At 39.9% G+C, this 22,440-nt stretch overlaps 1 protein-coding gene across 1 annotated transcript; it reads right to left on the bottom strand.

The window, feature by feature from the left end:
• Nucleotides 1-418: 418 nt before the first annotated feature.
• On the bottom strand, nucleotides 419-1,224 carry LOC134209107 (uncharacterized). The gene is made up of 3 exons (XM_062685084.1): nucleotides 1,036-1,224; nucleotides 650-970; nucleotides 419-586 (listed from the first exon to the last, which is right to left on the bottom strand). The coding sequence occupies exons 1-3, from the start codon at nucleotides 1,222-1,224 to the stop codon at nucleotides 419-421; spliced, it is 678 nt and encodes a 225-aa protein (XP_062541068.1).
• Nucleotides 1,225-22,440: the final 21,216 nt, after the last annotated feature.

Genomic DNA, 22,440 nt, shown 5'->3' with positions numbered 1-22,440 from the left:
ATCTTAGACCCTCTCCCCCTCTTAAAGCTGTGACATCATTATTGAATGGAGAAAACGCGCCATGCAGAATGGATCGGATCGATTTGCTTGGTTTGTTAGATTCTAGTTTTGAGATTGATTGAACTTAACGATATAAGGGCTCACTACCTTCTCCGATCGACTTTGTATGCGAATTTGTTGGATGGAGCGTTTCACCTCGGGGAGTAATTTTTTTTTCAACTTTTTTCATCTAGGTATAACAAAGTGATCAGACGTCCCGGATTATGCGGGACAGTCCCGGATTCAGCCTACTAGTCCTGCATTGCCAGGCGTCCCGGAAAACGTCCTGCATTCCATTATGAATCGTTTAGAGAAACTTTCGACTCCGTAGAGGTGTCTAGAAAATGTTTGGCAAATCTGTAAAAAGGTAATACTCATACTAACCAAGCGAAAGTTCAGCGTTAGTTATCACAGGTAATAAAACTGTTGTTGAAACATCTCTGCCGTATTTCGCAATATATTTGCTGATCGGATCAATCAATTGTTCCCACTTTTCTTGACATCCGGACTGTTCGCCAAATCCCAACAAACGGTAATCGATATCAATCTAAATACATAAGAACATTATTAAATTAAGTTCAACCTTTAATTCTCATTCATTACTACTCACAAGTTGGAATCCGAACTCTTTCCCCAGGTGTGGGTATTTTTTCAGAAGCTTTGCTATTTTTTTCTGATCTTGAAGCAGTTCTTCTCTGGCCGGAAAAGAGATTTCCCAATAGCATAATACGCTAGCCCACGGCATGTGATTCAGTTGCAGCCATGAAACTGCTTTCAACGTTTCTGTTGAGTACGTGTTTTTCAGAATTCCAGTAGACGTTTGGCGGTTGTCTTCCGCCTGAAGCTTCTTGCGGTCACTCTGCCTTATATAGTTTATCCTGCTGTATAATTTTCCGCCCGGATTTCCCTTTTTTGATATAAAGTACGTGTCCTGTTAATCAAAAAAGAATTTTTTTTCTAGTATTTTAAGATTAGTGATATGTTCACGTTGAATACCTTTTGTTCTTTTCGGAAAACTTTTACGATAACCGAAGCGTACTCTGCCAATTGCTCAGAGGTAGTCTTACGTTTCCTTGAGAGGTGGTATCGTGCTACTTCATCTGTGACGAACTTCTTCCCCTCTGAAGAAAGTTCTAAATCGCCTGATCCTTGGAGCAGCTTGGTCCCGAATACAGTTTGCTGCATTTTTCGTTTGTTTGAGAAACTACATATGTCCACGTACTTTGAAGAGCAATTGTGGAGTACTGCTTACATTTTTTGCACTGAAAGTACCCCAGGGTGTTGAGTTTTGCCAAAAACTATTGATCTGTATCGAAGAAATCGAAAGATTCGGTGCAAATTTGTTCAAAAACAGTTTTTTGTTGTTTTCTCGAAATAATGTAAAATGGACTGGGCAGTTGGGCAGTTTCTCAAACAAATGATTCAAATGCACTAGATGTATACTGTCGTTATACGCATAACTGTCCCATGTACATAGAAAATCCCAGCAAACATGGGACAAAATTATAAAACATGGGACAATATTTAATATGCGTATGACGGCAGTATACATTAATTATAATAATATAATTGTATTATGCATCCCATGATAAACACTCGGGTCGTGAACATCTCATTCAGCCTCCGTTGAATCGCGCCGGAGTGCGCCCATTTATTTTACACACGGCGGCTATTCAGCTATGGCAACCCCATTCGGCGGCTTAAAAAATCAAACAGCTCAGACTCGCACCCTGTGGAAAAGCTTATGAGCGCGCTGCTGCGCAATCTTTGCTTGCGCGTTACCACCGCGAAGATCTGAGCGTTTGAGAAGAGCGCGACAATACCCATTAACTTACATTCGTCGAAGAAGCAGGATGTTCTATCCCTGTTTCGATTTCGTTCTTCTTTCTGATTCCGTCTGTTTTAGTTGTACAATCCGACAAAATGATGCCACTACAGTTATCAATAGGTTCCGCGCCTCTCGCCAGTGTACCCACTATAACTTTTCCTTCCAAAACATTTTAAACATTTTGATTTCCAATATCTGCTCACTACAAATACCATCAGAAATGTTGCCTTCTTCAACACTTTTCACAGGGACGACTTCACCAGAATGGTCGAATGTTTGAATGCTAGCGTTGGCCAGTTCTTCTGTATTTTCTTCCGCAATTTCTGCGCTAATTTCCGTAACAATTGAGCGAGAATTGCAAGCCGTTTGAATATTTGTATTTGTATTTAACCGATCACAGTTTCGGAAGTATGTTGGTCTGTTGTCGGATGGTCTTTGGTGAGGACAATTATGTTCAAAAGATTCTGTAAAATGCAAACATTCAAACTAAGGTAAGGTAAACAATCAAAGGTAAATTATGAACATCTTACGTTTTGTTCGCGCCATTCAGAAATCCACGTCCATATAACATCATAATTCCAAGTTACTCCTGCTTGAGATAAGGCACCGCAAATCTGCTCTTTTGACCAAGTGATCAAAGCCGCTGTGTTTACTCCACAATCTGAGTATCAATATTGATAGTTAGTAATATTTAATGTATAATTCGTTTTACAAAATTACCTTTAAATACAGGCAAAGCTTCAGCTGGCACTTTGAGACTCGACAGCAACTTCTGTTCGTACGCCATTTTGCTTTGACATTGACTCTCGTATGTTTTTTTTTTCACAAATGCTACCTTGTGAATTTCATAAACGCGTCGTATGAAATTCAATCCGATGCGATTCCAAGAAACCTACTTTAGCATTGAATTTTATTGACCCAACTATGTGCCAAACTGCCTCCAAACCACCAACAGACCAACTCCCAGAGTTGAATTTTCCTATTCATTACCAATCAACCCTCACCAGATTTGTTTTTTCTTGATTCGATTAGGTTCAATCCCGATTCCGAACACAGAAAATCCACTTTAGATCTGGATTTTATTGACTCAACAAGGACCAGTGGTGTCTCCAATCCATCGAAAGACTCGCTTCAGCGGTGATTCCGGCTATACACAAACTTTAGAATAGGATTTTTCTTGATCCGAATAAGTCCGATCATTAACCGACCCACTTCAGAGTTGGATTTTATTGACCCAACTTGATCTCGTAGTGCGTCGGCTCTGAAAAAAATATAGTTTTTTATTGGCATAACTTTATGTTTTTGGAATTTTATGGATGTTTAACAATTCTCACTGCTATAATCATGTTCGAACATATGTTACAAGGGTTTAAAAAATCATAACAAAAATATTCATTTAGTGTAATACACAAAAAAAAAAGATTTCAAATTTTCTTACCCTTATGTTGCTCTTATGTTGCTTACACTACGCTTTTTGTTTTAAAAATCAAATTTGTATAATTTATTTAAAAATTATATTAAAAAACTCAAAGGTGCAGCCCAATCGGGTTGTACGCAAAGGTGACGTAGGACTACGTAGCTATTCGAAACTGATGGTATTAGCCATAATAGTGTGTGTCGTTTTATTAACATTGAGCAAACTGCTCGGAGGCCAACTGAATCAAGAAGTCGAATAGTTGTTCCCAGTTGGATGGAATTTGAGTCTCTAACCGTGGAATTAACATGACTCATCGGCCGCTGAAGCCACTCGACTGGCTTTCAATCGGGGACATCACAATCCTTACTTTGCCACGTACGCTTACATCGCGGGCGAAAACCAAACGTTGCAAATAAATATATTTGCGTTTGGTTTCACGCCACTTCTGATTCTGCTTATTTCTCCTTAATTTCGGCTATTTTTGAGGATGGTGTCCTCCAAAAAGGTCTTCATACAAAAGAAGGTTGATCCGACTATTCTAAATAATCTTTCTTCAAAGTACAAAACTCAATCGAAAATAGCGAATTTGATAACGCGTCGGAGGGAGATAATGCAGTAAATTTGAATGGATGGGATCACTAACAGCAACCAAGTTACTTTTACCAATTCCCATTCCAATAACTAACTGCATCCAATCGCTTGTCGACACCTTGCGCTGCAACTGTCCGACCGCCACTTGATGATTTTTCGCTAAGCCTCCAATGGTTGAAATAAATTTGCAGCATTGCCACACTGCTGTGTCCGCTCCGCTACATCGAATGTCGAACCGCCTTCTGTGGAATCCCGATCAAAATGGCTCGCGCGCGCCGAACAGCAGCTTTCTTGTATTTAATAAATTAAGCCCGTAAGCCCCGCCCCTTTGTGAGCTGATATGGGTGTAAATATAATGTGCACTCATAACGATTAATGAAGGGGCGGGGCTAATGGAATTACTTAATTAGATATAAGAAAGCTGCTTTTCGGCGCGCGCGAGCCATTTCAATCGGGATTCCACAGACAACCTACCGTTCGGAGAATGACAAATTCTAAGAATCCAATGAAACTTTCTCGCAAGATTCTGAATTTGGTTATGAGATGTTGTTTATCTAAGATGCGTATTGTTGCGAGGAATGACAACAGAAATTTGACTCAAGACGAAGTTTCTTCATATTACAAAACATTATCTCTTGGCATCTGTCTGTCCGAGCGACGTTCACCGATGGGTGGTTGCTGTAGATAGTTTCCACTGAGGTGGCGTCTTCATTGATTTTATACAAAAGAAGGTTGATCCGACTATCCGAAATAAACTTTCTTCAAAGTGTCAGCGCGTCGGAGGGAGATGATGTAGTGAATTTTAATGGATGGAATCACTAACAGCAACCAAACTACCACGCCAAACCCGATGCCACCAAAACAGTCCATTTTCGCAATTAACTCTTTCTTTTCATAAAATGTTGGTCCTGAGAAGAACCAATTTTCTTTTCCCAATGTTCCTTTCCAACTAACTGACACCACAATTTGTAATAAATTTTCAGCATCGGCACTGGCGGTGCGGAATCACCACAGTGCTATTTTTATGGTCAACCTTTTCTTCATATGAAATTATGGTTCGTTGAGGTTGAATGATCTTCAGCAACACATCGAGCATCATCACCAATGCGATGGATTTTCTTTAAAAATGTTATTAGCGCCTCCGTGATGTTGTGTCCGCTCCGCTGCGATCGCTTTGATGCGTCTGCTCTGCGTGAAATCTTGTTCAAACTGAGGATTAGATCCAAACCCACAAGTGATTGATTTTTGATGTCTGTGCTAGTGATGCATGTGCGTGATTGGTTAGTTTACCTATTTCTAAACTTTTTATCAATTATCGATAATAAATAGTTAAAAATCAGTATTTTCAATTAAATACAAAGAAGCGTTGATTCATCCTTGATTGAATGGTCCAAAAAAATTGAAAATCCATCGAGAAACGGCTTAGATATTAAAGTTTAAAGTCTATCATATTTTCGTGACGGTCTCCGATTTTGGCAATCGTAAAGTGTACCCCAATATAGAAAACACAGACGTAGTCCTACGTCAAAAATTATAAAAAAAATATTTAGGAAACCGCTTTGCAGAATAAATGAGGTTGTTCATCCCATTTCACCAAGGTACATACGGTGAAATACGCACTAGTCCAGAGGTTGCAATGCCAATTGGAGTATGGCCAACTCAACAAGCATTGTAAGGCACTGGATCAGTCCCTGAGCTCACCATAACCTTTCGGTAACATTTCGGTCGTTCAAACGTTTCAAACGTTGGATATCGACATCGCCTTTAATACTGGTCGCGGATGCCGTGTATTGTACAGAAATCCAAGTTACAAAGCACCCTCTCCTTTTCAGTATAGCTTGACGATCTTAGGACGTCTTCGAAGGTTAATCGAGAGGACTTCAAACCAGTGAGCAATTCCCATGATCCGAATATCCACGAGACAGCAAACCAAGGTAAACTAGCAAAACCCGCAGATGTGTCCAAGTAGGAGCTGTACGACTGACAAGCTACCAGTAGCAAGCAACCCCCATGGCAAAGATCATTCCCACCAGCCGTTTTGAGGACGGTATTCCAGACAAATCATGAACGAGTCAACTCATCGAAGCAACTCCATCCGTCCGAAGTAAAGGCTCCCCCAAACACACGCGACGCGACAGTCACGACGCGATTCTATCGCTTGGCGACAGTGATTTCGTCGCCGTTGGTAAGGAAGCGTAGATAGAACATTGCCTGCAGCGACCCAACGATAGAATCGCGACGACTAGTTGTCGCCGTCGCTGCGATGAAATCGCGTAGGTCTGGGGGAGCCTTAACATTCGTCGAAGAACGATTTCATTGTCACTGTCATGCATCCTTGGAGTTAACTTTCTAAAATCATCCAAGGTTCGATTTCTCAAAATTAAGCAACTTCATTAAAAAAATATTTGGTAGGTGTAGTAGCGGACACCACGTACCAAATATTTTTCATGAAAACTTCCTAATTTTGAGAAAACCCGCGTTAAATGTCTTTCGCCATAACTCATGCTGGCTATTTGCGCATATACGATAGCGCCTGGATGATGGCAGCGGCGTTTTGAAAGCCAGCCACTGCCGAAAATTCATTGGGAGAGAATGTAATTTAAAAATGAAAATTGAAAGGTATCCTTACTTCTGTTTGCTTGTATTATACTGTTACCATAATATCTGCGATTGATACACCTAAACAACGAATCTTACAATAATTGAGATAGAAAATTAAGTAAATGTTGCAGCCTGCAAGTAACAGGAACAGATCAGATCAGCATTTAAGGAAGATATTGTTGATTTTTCTGTGGCAATGCATTATAAAACCTAACAATATATGTAGCACTCAAACAACTGCCATGTTTCCTTGAAACATCATTTAACTGATTGCTTTTAAACTTTTCACACGCTATAACCAGCTCCTAATTCATACCAGGCGGCTCCAGCTGTATCTAAAACGAGTCATCGTTCTCAATTACACCGAATTTTATGACTTGTACTGGCAGTGACATAAAATTAGTACCCTTGAGATAATCTATGCAAAAAATACGTCACATCTATCTTAACCTGGGAATCGAATTCCTCCTGAATGAATTCCTAAAAAAGTCGCAAAAACAAGTGAACAGCGCACCACTCCTATATCATTTACGAGTCCGTTTTACAACCTTCGCTAAACCCACCGAAAATTTAAAATAGCCCCGATCGTTACTCTGCGGCAAGGCGATTGTCAAACCATCCACCACCACCTCCATCTGCATGCCAAAACGGGACGAATGGGTCAACAACCAACAACATTCCTTAGTGGCAGCTCTCGAGATGGCAGCAGCTAGCAAAGAGCCATTACATCGAAGAGCCGAGATGCGGGACTGCGCCTCAAGAAGAAAACGTTAATTACGTGCCACTTAAAAATCCAAGCCAACCTCAAATTATATCACGACTTAGGGGCAATAATGAAACCGCAAAAGAGCGAACACGTATGTGCCTTCCTACTCGGCAGCTATCCTATCCACACATAAAAAAACACTTTTTTTCGGGTTTTGATCATTTCGCGGATTGGTGGCGGTGGCGCAGGGATTCTCAATTTTCCTACTGGGTTAAAAAGGTTGATTATTATATCACATACTTAACATTATGAGGATTCCAAAATGCAAATCAGGATGCTTGCTTTACAGTTTACCACATTGGATTTTTTCAATTTTTACATGAGTAGAATCTTAGCAACTATTTAGGTACCTATTAATAAAAAACTAATTGAACACTATTGTTTTATAAGGTTGCGGCACAAACGCACTGGTTTAAGGATATTTATGAACAGCTCAAAGCACAATTAGTTTTTGTTTCAACACATAATTTATTTAAAAAAATTGCCAATCCAAATCCAAATCTTTTCAACCGAAAGTTTCCCGAAGGTTTCCCAATTCCAATGCAAATCCAATCCAAATCCAATCCAAATCCAATCAAAATCCAATCCAAATCCAATCCCAATCCAAATCCAATCCAAATCCAATCCAAATCCAAGCCAAATCCAATCCAAATCCAATCCAAATCCAATCCAAATCCAATCCAAATCCAATCCAAATCCAATGCAAATCCAATCCAAATCCAATCCAAATCAAATCCAAATCCAATCCAAATCCAATTGTTCCAACACATAATTTATTTTAAAAAAATTGCCAATCCAAATCAAATCCAAATCTTTTCAACCGACAGTTTCCCGAAGGTTTCCCAATTCCAATGCAAATCCAATCCAAATCAAATCCAATCCAAATCCAATCCAAATCCAATCCAAATCCAATCCAAATCCAATCCAAATCGAATCCAAATCCAATCCAAATCCAATCCAAATCCAATCCAAATCCAATCCAAATCCAATCCAAATCCAATCCAAATCCAATCCAAATCCAATCCAAATCCAATCAAAATTCAATCCAAATTCAATACAAATCCAATCCAATCCAATCCAAATTCAATCCAAATCCAATCCAAACCAATCCAAACCAATCCAAATCGAATCCAAACCAATCCAAACCAATCCAAATTCAATCCAAACCAATCCAAACCAATCCAAATTCAATCCAAACCAATCCAAGTTCAATCCAAATTCAATCCAAACCAATCCAAATTCAATCCAAACCAATCCAAACCAATCCAAACCAATCCAAATCGAATCCAACCAATCCAAACCAATCCAAATCGAATCCAAACCAATCCAAACCAACCAAACCAATCAAAACCAATCCAAACCAATCCACAATCCAATCCAATCCAAATTCAATCCAAACCAAACCAATCCAAATCGAATCCAAACCAATCCAAACCAATCCAAACCAATCCAAACCAATCCAAACCAATCCAAACCAATCCAAACCAATCCAAACCAATCCAAACCAACCAAACCAATCCAACCAAATTCAATCCAACCAATCCAAACCAACCAAACCAATCCAAACCAATCCAAACCAACCAAACCAACCAAATCCAAACCAATCCAAACCAATCCAACCAAACCAATCCAAACCAACCAAACCAATCCAAACCAACCAAACCAATCCAAACCAATCCAAACCAATCCAAACCAATCCAAACCAATCCAAACCAATCCAAACCAATCCAAACCAATCCAAACCAATCCAAACCAACCAAACCAATCCAAACCAATCCAAACCAATCCAAACCAACCAAACCAATCCAAACCAATCCAAACCAATCCAAACCAATCCAAACCAATCCAAACCAATCCAAACCAATCCAAACCAACCAAACCAATCCAAACCAATCCAAATCAAACCAAACCATTCCAAACCATTCCAATCCAAACCAATCCAAACCCCATCCAAACCAATCCAAACCAATCCAAACCAATCCAAACCAATCCAAACCAATCCAAACCAATCCAAACCAACCAAACCAATCCAAACCAATCCAAACCAATCCAAACCAATCCAAACCAACCAAACCAATCCAAACCAACCAAACCAATCCAAACCAATCCAAACCAATCCAAACCAACCAAACCAATCCAAACCAACCAAACCAATCCAAACCAATCCAAACCAATCCAAACCAACCAAACCAATCCAAACCAATCCAAACCAACCAAACCAATCCAAACCAATCCAAACCAATCCAAACCAACCAAACCAATCCAAACCAATCCAAACCAATCCAAACCAATCCAAACCAATCCAAACCAACCAAACCAATCCAAACCAAACCAACCAAACCAATCCAAACCAATCCAAACCAATCCAAACCAACCAAACCAATCCAAACCAATCCAACCAAACCAATCCAAACCAATCCAAACCAATCCAAACCATTCCAACCAAACCAATCCAAACCAATCCAAACCAACCCAACCAATTCAAACCAATTTAAACTAATCCAAACCAATCCAAACCAATCCAAACCAATCCAAACCAAACCAACCCAACCAAACCAATCCAACCAATCCAAACCAATCCAAACCAACCAAACCAATCCAAACCAAACCAACCCAACCAAATCCAATCCAAACCAATCCAATCCAAACCAATCCAAGAACAACACAAATAATCCAAACCAATCCAAACCAATCCAAACCAATCCAATCCAATCCAAACCAATCCAAACAAACCAAATCCAATCCAAACCCAAATCTAATCCAAACACAATCCAAACCAATCCAAACCAATCCAAACCATTCCAATCCAAATCCAATCCAAACCAATCCAAACCAATCCAAACCAATCCAAATCAAACCAATCCAACCAAACCAAACCAATCCAATCCAATCCAAACCAACCAAACCAACCAAATCTAATCCAAACCAACCAAACCAATCCAAACCAATCCAAACCAATCCAAACCAATCCAAACCAACCAAAACCAATCCAAACCATTCCAATCCAAACCAACCAAACCAATCCAAACCAATCCAAATCAAACCAATCTAAACCAAACCAAACCAACCAATCCAATTCAACCAAACCAAAAACCAATTCAAATCCAATCCAAATTCAATCCAAACCAATCCAAACCAACCAAACCAATCCAAACCAATCCAAACCAATCCAACCAAATCAAATCCAAATCCAACCAAACCAATCCAAACCAATCCAAACCAATCCAAACCAATCCAAACCAATCCAAACCAATCCAAACCAATCCAAACCAACCAAACCAACCAATCCAAACCAATCCAAACCAATCCGAACCAATCCAAACCAATCCAAACCAATCCAACCAACCAACCAATCCAAACCAACCAAACCAAACCAAACCAATCCAAACCAATCCACATCCAATCCAAACCAATCCAAACCAATCCAAACCAATCCAAACCAATCCAAACCAACCAAACCAATCCAATCCAAACCAACACACAACCAATCCAAACCAATCCAAACCAATCCAAACCAATCCAAAACCAATCCAAACCAATCCAAACCAATCAAACCAACCAAACCAATCAAACTCAATCCAAACCAATCCAAACCAATCCAAACCAATCCAAACCAATCCAACCAATCCAAACCAATCCAAACCAATCCAAATAAAACCAAACACAAACCAATCCAAACCAATACAACCAAACCAATCCAAACCAATCCAAACCAATCCAAACCAATCCAAACCACCCAAACCCAATCCAATCCAAACCAATCCAAACCACCCAAACCCAATCCAATCCAAACCAATCCAAACACAATCCAAGTCCAATCCAAACCAATTCAAATCAAACCAAACACAAATCTAATCCAAACCAATCCAAACCAATCCAAGTTCAATCCAAACCAATCAAACCAATCCAAACCAATCACATCCAAACCAATCCAATCCAAACCAATCCAAACCAATCCAAACCAATCCAAACCAATCCAAATTCAATCCAAACCAAACCAAACCAACCAAACCAATCCAAATCCAATCCAAACCAATCCAAACCGAACCAAACCAATCCAAACCAATCCAAACCAACCAAACCAATCCAAACCAACCAAACCAATCCAAACCAATCCAACCAATCCAAACCAACACAAACCAATCAGAATCCAATCCAAGTCCAATCCAAACCAATCCAAACCAATCCAAACCAACCAAACCAATCCAAACCAATCCAAACCAATCCAAACCAATCCAAACCAATCCAAACCAACCAAACCAATCCAAACCAATCCAAACCAATCCAAACCAACCAAACCAAACCAATCCAAACCAATCCAAATCCAATCCAAACCAATCCAAATCCAATCCAAACCAATCCAAACCAATCCAAACCAATCCAAACCAATCCAAACCAATCCAAACCAATCCGAACCAACCAAACCAACCAAACCAACCAAACCAACCAAACCAATCCAAACCAATCCAAACCAACCAACCAAACCAATCCAAACCAATCCAAACCAATCCAAACCAATCCAAACCAATCCAAACCAATCCAAACCAATCCAAACCAATCCAATCCAAACCAATCCAAACCAATCCAAACCAAACCAAACCAATCCAATTCAATCCAAACCAATCCAAACCAACCAAACCAATCCAAACCAATCCAAACCATTCCAAATCTAATCCAAACCAATCCAAACCAACCAACCCAACCAAACCAATCCAAACCAATCCAAACCAACCAATCCAAACCAATCCAAACCAATCCAAACCAATCCAAACCAATCCAAACCAATCCAAACCAATCCAAACCAATCCAAACCATTCCAAACCAATCCAAACCAATCCAAACCAATCCAAACCAATCCAAACCAAACCAACCAAACCAATCCAAACCAACCAAACCAATCCAAACCAATCCAAACCAATCCAAACCAATCCAAACCAATCCAAACCAATCCAAACCAATCCAAACCAATCCAAACCAATCCAAACCAATCCAAACCAATCCAAACCAACAAACCAATCCAAACCAATCCCAAACCAATCCAAACCAATCCAAACCAATCCAAACCAATCCAAACCAATCCAAACCAACCAAACCAATCCAAACCAACCAAACCAATCCAAACCAACCAAACCAATCCAAACCAATCCAAACCAATCCAAACCAACCAAAACCAATCCAAACCAATCCAAACCAATCCAAACCAATCCAAACCAATCAAAACCCAATCCAAACCAATCCAAACCAATCCAAACAAAACCAAACACAAACCAATCCAAACCAATCCAAACCAATCCAAACCAACACAAACCAAACCAATCCAAACCAATCCAAACCAACCAAACCAATCCAAACCAATCCAAACCAATCCAAACCAACCAAACCAACCAAACCAATCCAAACCAATCCAAACCAACCAAACCAATCCAAACCACCAAACCCAATCCAATCCAAACCAATCCAAACCAACCCAAACCCAATCCAATCCAAACACATCCAAACCAATTCAAATCAAACCAAACCCAAATCTAATCCAAACCAATCCAAACCAATCCAAACCAATCCAAATTCAATCCAAACCAATCAAAACCAACCAAACCAATCCAATCCAAACCAACCAATCCAAACCAATCCAAACCAATCGAACCAATCCAAACCAATCCAAACCAATCCAAACCAATCCAAACCAATCCAAACCAACCAAACCAATCCAAACCAATCCAAACCAACCAAACCAACCAAACCAATCCAAACCAAACCAATCCAAACCAATCCGAACCAATCCAATTCCAACCAATTCAACCAAACCAATTCCATCCAAACCAATCCAAACCAAGCCAAACCCAAATTCAATACAAACCAATCAGAATCCAATCCAAGTCCAATCCAAACCAATCCAAACCAATCCAAACCAATCCAAACCAATCCAAACCAATCCAAACCAATCCAAACCAATCCAAACCAATCCAAACCAATCCAAACCAATCCAAACCAATCCAAACCAATCCAAACCAACCAAACCAATCCAAACCAATCTAAACCAATCCAAACCAATCCAAACCAATCCAAACCAATCCAAATCCAATCCAAATACAATCCAAGCCAAATCCAATCCAAATCCAATCCAAATCCAATCCAAATCCAATCCAAATCCAAATCCAATCCAAATTCAATCCAAATCCAATCCAAATCCAATCCAAATTCAATCCAAATCCAATCCAAATCCATTCCAAATCTAATCCAAATCCAATCCAAATCCAATTCAATTCCAATCCAAATCCAATCCAATCCAAATCCCATCCAAATCCAATCCAATTCCAAATCCAATTCCAAATCCAATCCAAATCCAAATCCTATCCAAATCCAATCCAAATCCAATCCAAATCCAATCCAAATCCAATCCAAATCCAATCCAAATCCAATCCAAATCCAATCCAAATCCAATCCAATTCCAATCCAAATCCAATCCAAATCCAATCCAAATCCAATCCAAATCCAATCCAAATCCAATCCAATTCAAATCCAATCCAATCCAAATCCAATCTAAATCAAATTCAATCCAAATTCATTCTTAATCAAATTCGAATCAAATTCAAATCAAATTCAATCCAAATCCATTCTTAATCGAAAGCAAATTCAAATTTAGTCCAAATCCAATCCAAATCTTACTTGCAGTATCTTCATCCAGCTCACCGCTCCTGATTTGACTCGCATTTTGCATCATTGCATAATTTTTATATGTTCTTCTTCGTTGAATGCATTTTGTTAACTCTTTCTCTCTAATATCCTGTTAAAACTTGTGTCCCAGCACTTGTGACTACATGCCTTTTGACTGACGGATAACACCACGATTGCTTTGATTCACATTCTTATGCCCTACAAGACGAGCCATCCTAGGGATGAAAGTCTCGCTAATATAGACAAAAAAAATATTTTGATGCTTTCAAATCAATTGGATATTGTCTTGCCACACACCTGCTATAAGACTTAAATAGCTTTGACCAGGGGTCTGCGAAGCAACCATGTTTTTGATCCAAATCATCGATAAATTTAATACGAAGTCGTCGAAAATCTGCCACTGAAAGTATGTTTAAAATATCATGATATTTTGGCAAAGTAGCGCTTGGTGCCGATCGAAATCGAAATTTGATTAAAGGCATCAATATTCTAGTTGAAATACACCTCGCATTCATACAAGTTCTCAAAAAAAATATGGAAAATAATTTCGTCCATTTGGAAAATAAAAATCAATTCGGAATAGTGGTTTGTTAACAAAATAGAATTGTTAGAGGGAAACCCAATTTCAACCGAACAATGGGAAACTCAAAGATGTTTGGCTATAGTCAAACGTAGTGAGTAGGATTGGGGCTGCCGGATACCTAGCTTTGATTCTATGGTTGCTATTCCGTGATTGACCAGAATCAGTGAAATCGCACAAAAAAATCAACTGGATGATTGAGTGAGATTGTTTAAGCATTCTCAATGTGCAAATTTCAGGCCACGTCCTTGTAGTCAGTTAGGAAGAGGGAAGGAATATTAATAGGTGGTTTTTGTTGTTTGAAGACCGTGTTTACCTCTGCGTCTTCGCAAAAACCACAGGACGGATTATCAGTTAGTCAGTAGACATCGTTGGATCTGGATTCACTCTAATTTTTTACACAATTGTTTTAGCGAACTATGATTCGGCCGCACAAAGCAGAACGATACCAGATCACTCGAAGTGTCTATGAACCGAGCATGAATACTCCCTCACCATGCATCCCCATGCAAACTGTGGATGATCGCGTTTTGGACACTCGAAACATCGCGCAGCACCAACACACGGTTCTCAAAATACGAATAAAAATACTGCCAATGAATGAATCCTGGTATAAATTTGATAAAATATAAATTCGAAACGAATGGTAATTACAAAATTTTGTTATTGAGGTTGTTATGTGAGGTTGTTAAATCTTTGATATAATGAAATTTCCTCCTCCAGGTGTTATAAGCTATAGCAAAACAACAGAGCAAAAGCGGATTAATGGATTGAAACTGGTATTAAATAATCTAGCCACTTTTGCAGGACGAGGTTGTGCTGTTAAGCTGCAGTTGAGAAGGCGACGGATTCAGATTCGGCCATGTCTTCCGGAGTCCAGACTCTACGCGTAATATAATAAAATAATCATCGGTGATCATCATTCTCATTCCTGCAATCCATCCGGTCCCATGAATCGATATTTATGAAACCCTGCGCTGAATAAAAAATCGAATGCGTACGACCCGCGGCTTTACCCACCAGCTTCACCGAAGACCGGCGACCGTGCCACGAGAAGCCCAAACCAAATTGACAAAGACGTGATGGAAGGAGAAAGGTCACATGCGTAAGCGATTCCATCCAACCCGAACGCTCGTATCCATGTGTTGGGCAAGCCAAAAATTCAAAAATCTTCCGTTGACGAGTTTCTTCTTCGTCGCCGCTTAGTGGATGCTGTGCAAAAATCCCATTCCCTCCTCCCCGACCGGAATCGAAAACGGCACCATCGCGAAATTTTTGCCCAGTCAGTCGGTCGAACTATCCACCATTGAAGAGCTTCAGTGCCAGCGTCGTGGTTCGTGCTATTTTTTTTCTTGTACGGTCAACTCTTTCGAGATGGTATTCGTTACTAGCCGGTTTTACCGAAATATGTACACGAGAGAGGAAAAAACCATGGTAAACTACATCCCGAACAGTGGGGAGTGATGAATTATAACATATTATCATCGAATAATTGACTATTATCGAGAACGAAAACAAGCTACCGACAATATGAATTGGAAGCAAAACTTCAGGAAAATGGTTTCTAACAAAAAATAAATCTAAGAGGGTTTCGAGTTTCAAAATTGCATTTTGCTACATTTACTCGAAAGGATTCAAAAAAAATAGAAGCGTTAGGTTTAACAACAAAATTATGATTCATCCCAGCTCGGGATAGCCATGCCCAGATTGACGCAAACAAGGGCACACCGTGAGGTGGTGCCGCAGGGTGACCAGTCGGCAACAACGGCGACGTTTTTTTAGAATAGACTAGGCACTACACACACGAGAACGACCTCCACTCTGCTCCGATCGACCATGATGTTGGGGCCACAAAACTAAACCACTTCTTTTGCGGTTTGACGAGTATGTCATTAAACCAATCATGCGCGCGCTGATGAGGTGTGCGATCGCGAGGGGGGCTTGAAGTTTGAGGAACGCACAGACCACTAAAGCCAGTGGAACCAGAAACGGTCAAACCAAAGAAGCGAACAAAGTGTTTGGAGAATTAATGATCGAAAACTTGCTGCCCAACTCCACCTGAAGCAAATGGGTACCGGCCGAACCGGAGAAGAGTTGATTCTTGCCCAAACGACGTGTTCAACAATCTATGAGCGTTGGCGACGGTGTGTTCTGATCAGAAGGCAAGTTAAGTTAATGGTCAACCAACAAATTTCGTAGAATGGACAATATTTGTTTGCAGCTTCTTTCATTACGATTTGCTCTACAAATTAAGAGAAAATGCTTGATTATCAAACACGTGTATTACCGCCCATGAGGCTGTTTGTGAATAATTGGATAAATTGCGCCAATTTCATAAATCCGATCAATTGAGCAAATTAGTCCTGAAAATCGATTTATGTCAAAATGTATGTAAAAATACAACAGCATTGGCAGAAATTTATCAACTGCCTTTTCTACATCCGGGGCATAAACGGATTTTTCAAACCAAATGTCTGGAAGAAAGAATGATGATGATATACGTACGAAAAAGGCTTGTACTTTTTCATTATAGTCTACAACTTTTGCAGTTCATGTAACAACGTATTCACCGATTCCACAATGCACTGATACAACTGCAAGCTAAACCGTCGATAGATATTTTCAAATAAACCCATGACATGAAAGTTATGAACGTACTATTTTTAGAAATGTTCATTGTTTGGTGAGATTGTGATTAAAAGATGGGTAGATTATGAATTCAGTTTCATATGTATTCGTGAATAATGGGTTTGAAGGAACAAAATACACTGCGGCTCCACCACCTAATCATCAACCACGTTGAATGTGGCTTGAATTGTGGAAATTGAATGCAAATTCATTTAAATCGAAATGCAGATATTTTAAAGTCATGTTAGAATAAGCACGTTCGAAGATTCTTGACTACACAACGTTGAAGCTAGTGCAAACCAGTATAAGATCGTCGTTCGACAGAACCATAAAAAATATACCCAATTCCTTGTCAGCAATGAACCGAAGCAAGTCACAGGAAAGCTACCACAGCTAGGTCCCACCGACTCCTGAGCAGCCTCCCGATGTCATTGTCATCGCAGTCCTATGACGATACCTTAAGTGCCTTGTATGTAGATAAACCAGAGTGTATAGGCTGCCTTCCACTTTAACGTGCAACGCTAACGCATCAGTCTACAGAAGCCACAGATGGGGGTACGTGGTACCGGAACTTCTTTTTGTGCAACTCCGAAACCAAATATTTTAGATCCACGTTTTGTCACATTGCATAAAATCGTTTCGGCTGATTGAGGAGGCTCGGATTGCGACACCAGGAAAATAACTATTGTTATTTTGTGTTCAATGCGTTCGAGTGGCCGTAGATTTCTGTGAAATTGTGAGGAGACGAGGCAGTGTTGAGTGCAACATTCGGTAGGGTATGCATGAAGCTGCGGCCTGCGAGTGATGAAAAAGACGGTTCAAAGCTAAGTTCCAATTGTTTCATTTATAATTTCATTTGCCTTCGAAATTGTATATTTGAATGTGATACGTGGTGATACATATGACACGGGCAACTAGTTTTGGTTGATAATTTGAAGAAATTCACTTGTTCCATCATCTTATAATCAGTTATAGTATCATTACGGCTCTCATATGGAAAACCGGACACATTTTTTGCTTTCCGTCAAAACAAAAAAGTGAAAATAAAGAAAATTTTGAAGCGTTTCACAATTTATCCGTTTCCGCAAATGAATTTTCTTGACTTTTGTGTTCGCTGGAGATGGATCGGACGTGGAGAAGTGTTCAAATTTAGCTTCACGAATGGTAGGCCGAAAAACATTGTAGATCGGCAGGTGTTACAATGGTTTTTTTTTAACGCGGGTTTTTTTTCTAATGCACATAGTTGCAGAAATGCACAGTTTTAGCAAAGACTTAGTTTTTAGTGGGAATCTTCAACGTAGAAACCGCATTCAACACGTGCCCTATTTCGGATGTTTATGGGAGCCGTCACCAATGGGGCACGGAGCCTCCAGATGGAAATTCCAGGACACCGTTAAGTGTTTGGTGGCTTGACTCGAAGCTACAACGGAGTCCCCAGTCACTGAACAAATATTACTCAACCGGAGCATGGAACATTGGATTTGGATGCATTTTACGGACTTCGGTGAGCTCTTTCCGATATACATATCTAATTTATATTATCAAAATGCAAATTTATAAACGATATTTGAACATATTAGCCAAAACGCGTTTTAAATGTTTGTTTGTTCGAACGACATTTTGTACTACTTACGTGTTTCAAAAATATCTTTCTTACCATTACCCTACTTGTCAAATAGTTATTTCACAAGTAAAAACATTTTCACAAAACTGCTATCATTGAATGAGCATTTTATTATTCATATTTCTATATTCATACGATCGTTTATTGATCAAAGTAAATAATTTAAATTAGAAAAAAGGGGGATTGATTTTAAATATATATTTACTCTTTTTCGTTTTAGAGATCGAGCAAAGGCGCTTAAACCTAAGCTTATTAGCCAGGGCAAGGCTAATACCTTCGCCTCATCCGAAGAAAATCATATCGGAGCCAGGATAACGGAGTGACATAAATTTCTTAGTAAAGTAAATTCCAACGTCGTTTTGTAAATTTTATATCATTTGCTTATAATGATATTCCCAAACTATTTACCCTACCAATCATCCAACTCCTTGGCATCTATGAGGGCGTCGCGTCGGTGAGTCGCTGGCCTCTCGTTAAGTAGATGTCATATCATCATTTCCTTCCCTTCTCTAGTAACGGAGAAGATGGGCGTGGCCAGCAATGGTAGCTTTCATGCTTTAGCATTTGGACCTCCAATTGGATTATCATTAAATCCCAAATGGAAATCCATAATCAATTGGGGTAAGAAAGCTAAAGAATATACATGACAGCTATCAGTATGCAATCTACGAAACACTCCGTTACAACGCAACGCATCGCGCAACTCCGAAACCAAATATTTTACGAAAAACGAAGTAGATGCTGTGCGTTTTGTTGATTACGCGTGTGTACGCGGACGGTGAGAAAAAAAGTTTATGTTGTTAGGAAGCTCCATACATCGCCAAGTGTTAAAAGATGTGTTTAAGAGTAAATGATATGCTGACGCTTCTGTGTCAGTCTAGTTGACGAATTCCAATTGCACAAAACCTTGCAGTTATAATGACACTGTTGTAGGGCTATCGGAAAAGCTTTCGAGCAATGTGCGGTATTTCAACGAATATTTTGAGCTGTTTTCTGGAGACAGAAACAGCTACAGTGTACGGTGAGGTTATTTAATATCAAAATTAGGTAGCCTTGAAGGAGCAGGAAAGTTTGGTGAATGTATTCTAGTATGGATCTTCATATAACTATTAACATACAGTGTATGTTATAATTTCGTAAATGTGTTAGAAAATGTGATGTGTGGCACTCACATCGACCACATTACACAAAAAATAATGAATTTATTTGGTGAGAATGTTACAATATATTTTTACTGAGATTTCAGTTATAAAAAAACTATATACCGTGCGGGACCGAAATCCGTACAGCACCGAAATCCGTCCACCTCATGAGATATCAATCAATTGAAGGTGGTTAAAGGTAATTAATGTAGAAATTATTTATCTTGTCTTGTTCAGATACTTGGCAGTAAGCTTTCAGGACATAGAAATGGAAAGAAGGCTTTGAACTTAAAGCAACAAAAATCAAAAACAAATCGCCTCCCACCAAACGCGGAGTTTTTGCCGCCATTTTGTTTTCGAGTAGAGCATTATTGCACCAAAAGTAACTATGTTTCTTTGCTAATTGCGAATCATTACATAAGATAAGTGGAATACAAATCGAAGAGATCGCTTCTCAAGGTGCGTATCGAACCATTTACAGTGGTAGTTTATGTAGTATTCGGAGTAAGCGGCTAATGTTTAATGTACTATCCGCAATAGCAGAATTATTCATAGTCTAGAATCACTTATACAAACTAAAATCATTAGCCGCTTACTCCGAATACTACAATTACCACACTGATTTTTTGGCAATGTTACGGTAAAATCACAGGGCGCTCGATGTCCTAAAATATTCATCTTCAAATATCCGAAATAGCCTGAAATAACTCAATAAATCGTTATCCATAATGAAAGAACTATGCTTACCACGAAATATTTTTTCTTGTTATTGTTAGAATAACAAAATACTTGTTACTCCTAGATACGACGATACGCCGCGTTGACGCCAGGAGGGGAAGTTGAAGAAAAATTAATAACAACCTCTGTGACGTAGGCCGTCGTCATATGACTAAGGGGTTGCTAAGAAGCAAAGGAAACGACGCACTAGTACATGCAAATTGCTGTGTAATACGCAAAATGATTTCCTCACCTTTCTTTCACCATATTGGCCTGCGGCCTCTTCCGGGTTCTCTACTAAATATTATCTTCGCTTGTCGTTCTTCCGGCATACGAACAACGTGACCAGCCCACCGTAGTCTGCCGTGTTGTATAAGCTTAATAATATCCAGCCCTTTATATACCTGGTACAATTCGTGATTCATGCGACGCCGCCAGATACCGTTCTCCTGTTTACCGCCGAGTATTGTCCGCAGCACCTTACGCTCAAACACTCCGAGAGCTCTCCGATCAGCCTCCTTTAACGTCCATGTCTCATGGCCGTATAAAGCCACCGGAAGAATCAGAGTAGTATACAGCGCGAGTTTTGTTTTCGTTTGCAGACTACGGGACTTAAGCTGGTTACGAAGTCCGTAATAAGCCCTATTTGCAGCTGCAATACGCCTTTTCACCTCGCTGGTAACATCATTATCGCACGTCACTAATGTTCCAAGATACACACATTCTTCTACCACTTCAAATTTTTCACCATCCAGCACTACTTCGCTACCACCACCACTAATGAACCCACGTTGATTGCCAGCGACCATGTACTTCGTTTTGCTGGTATTGATCGTGAGTCCAATCCTCGCTGTCTCCCTCTTAAAAGGCGCAAAAGCCTCTTCCACGGCACGGCGATCAATTCCGATAATATCGATATCGTCCGCAAATCCCAGGAGCATATGCGATTTTGTGATAATGGTACCGCTTCTTTGCACACCAGCTCTCCTAATCACTCCCTCGAGCGCTATATTGAACAGTAGGTTCGAGAGTGCATCACCCTGCTTTAATCCATCTAAGGTAACAAATGACGGCAATATGTCATCCGCAGTCCTCACACTTGATTTCGATCCGTTCAACCTTATACGAATCAGCCGTATCAGTTTCGCCGGAAAACCATGTTCAAGCATAATTTGCCATAATTCATTCCGTTTCACTGAATCGTACGCCGCTTTGAAATCAATAAACAGATGATGTGTCTGCAAGTTGTACTCCCGGAATTTATCAAGGATTTGTCTGAGGGTAAACATTTGATCCGTCGTTGATCGGCCCTCACGAAAACCTGCTTGGTATTCGCCGACGAAGGACTCTTCAAGCGGTCTCAATCTGTTGAACAGAATACGGGACATAATTTTGTACGCCGAATTAAAGCGGGGTAATTCCTCGGTAATTTCCGCAGTTCAGTCTGTGCCCTTTTATACAAAGAGGGCAAAAGAGGCCGTCCAACCAGCTAGCAGGCATTTCCTAGTCTTCCCATATTTTTGACATAATATGGTGCTGAACTTCATAAAGCTGCTCACTGCCATGTTTGAGAAGTTCAGCCGGGAGCTGGTCCTTCCCCGCAGCCTTATTGTTTTTCAGCTCTTTGACAGCTTTTTTGACCTCATCTAGTGTAGGTGATTCCACAGCTTGTCCATCGTCGCTAATATTTATTCTGTTCTCTGATGCACCGTCACTTCCTCCATTCAACAAAGTCTCGAAGTGTTGCTTCCACCTGGCAGCCACTTCAGTTATATCTGTCAGCAAATTCCCTTGTTGGTCGTTGCACATGACGGGAGATGGCGCTGTCTTTC

Source organism: Armigeres subalbatus, chromosome 2 (assembly GCF_024139115.2).
Source record: "Armigeres subalbatus isolate Guangzhou_Male chromosome 2, GZ_Asu_2, whole genome shotgun sequence".
NCBI lineage: Eukaryota > Metazoa > Arthropoda > Insecta > Diptera > Culicidae > Armigeres > Armigeres subalbatus.
The sequence above is the reverse complement of the archived record's forward strand: the minus strand, read 5'-3'. Positions and strand labels throughout refer to the sequence as shown.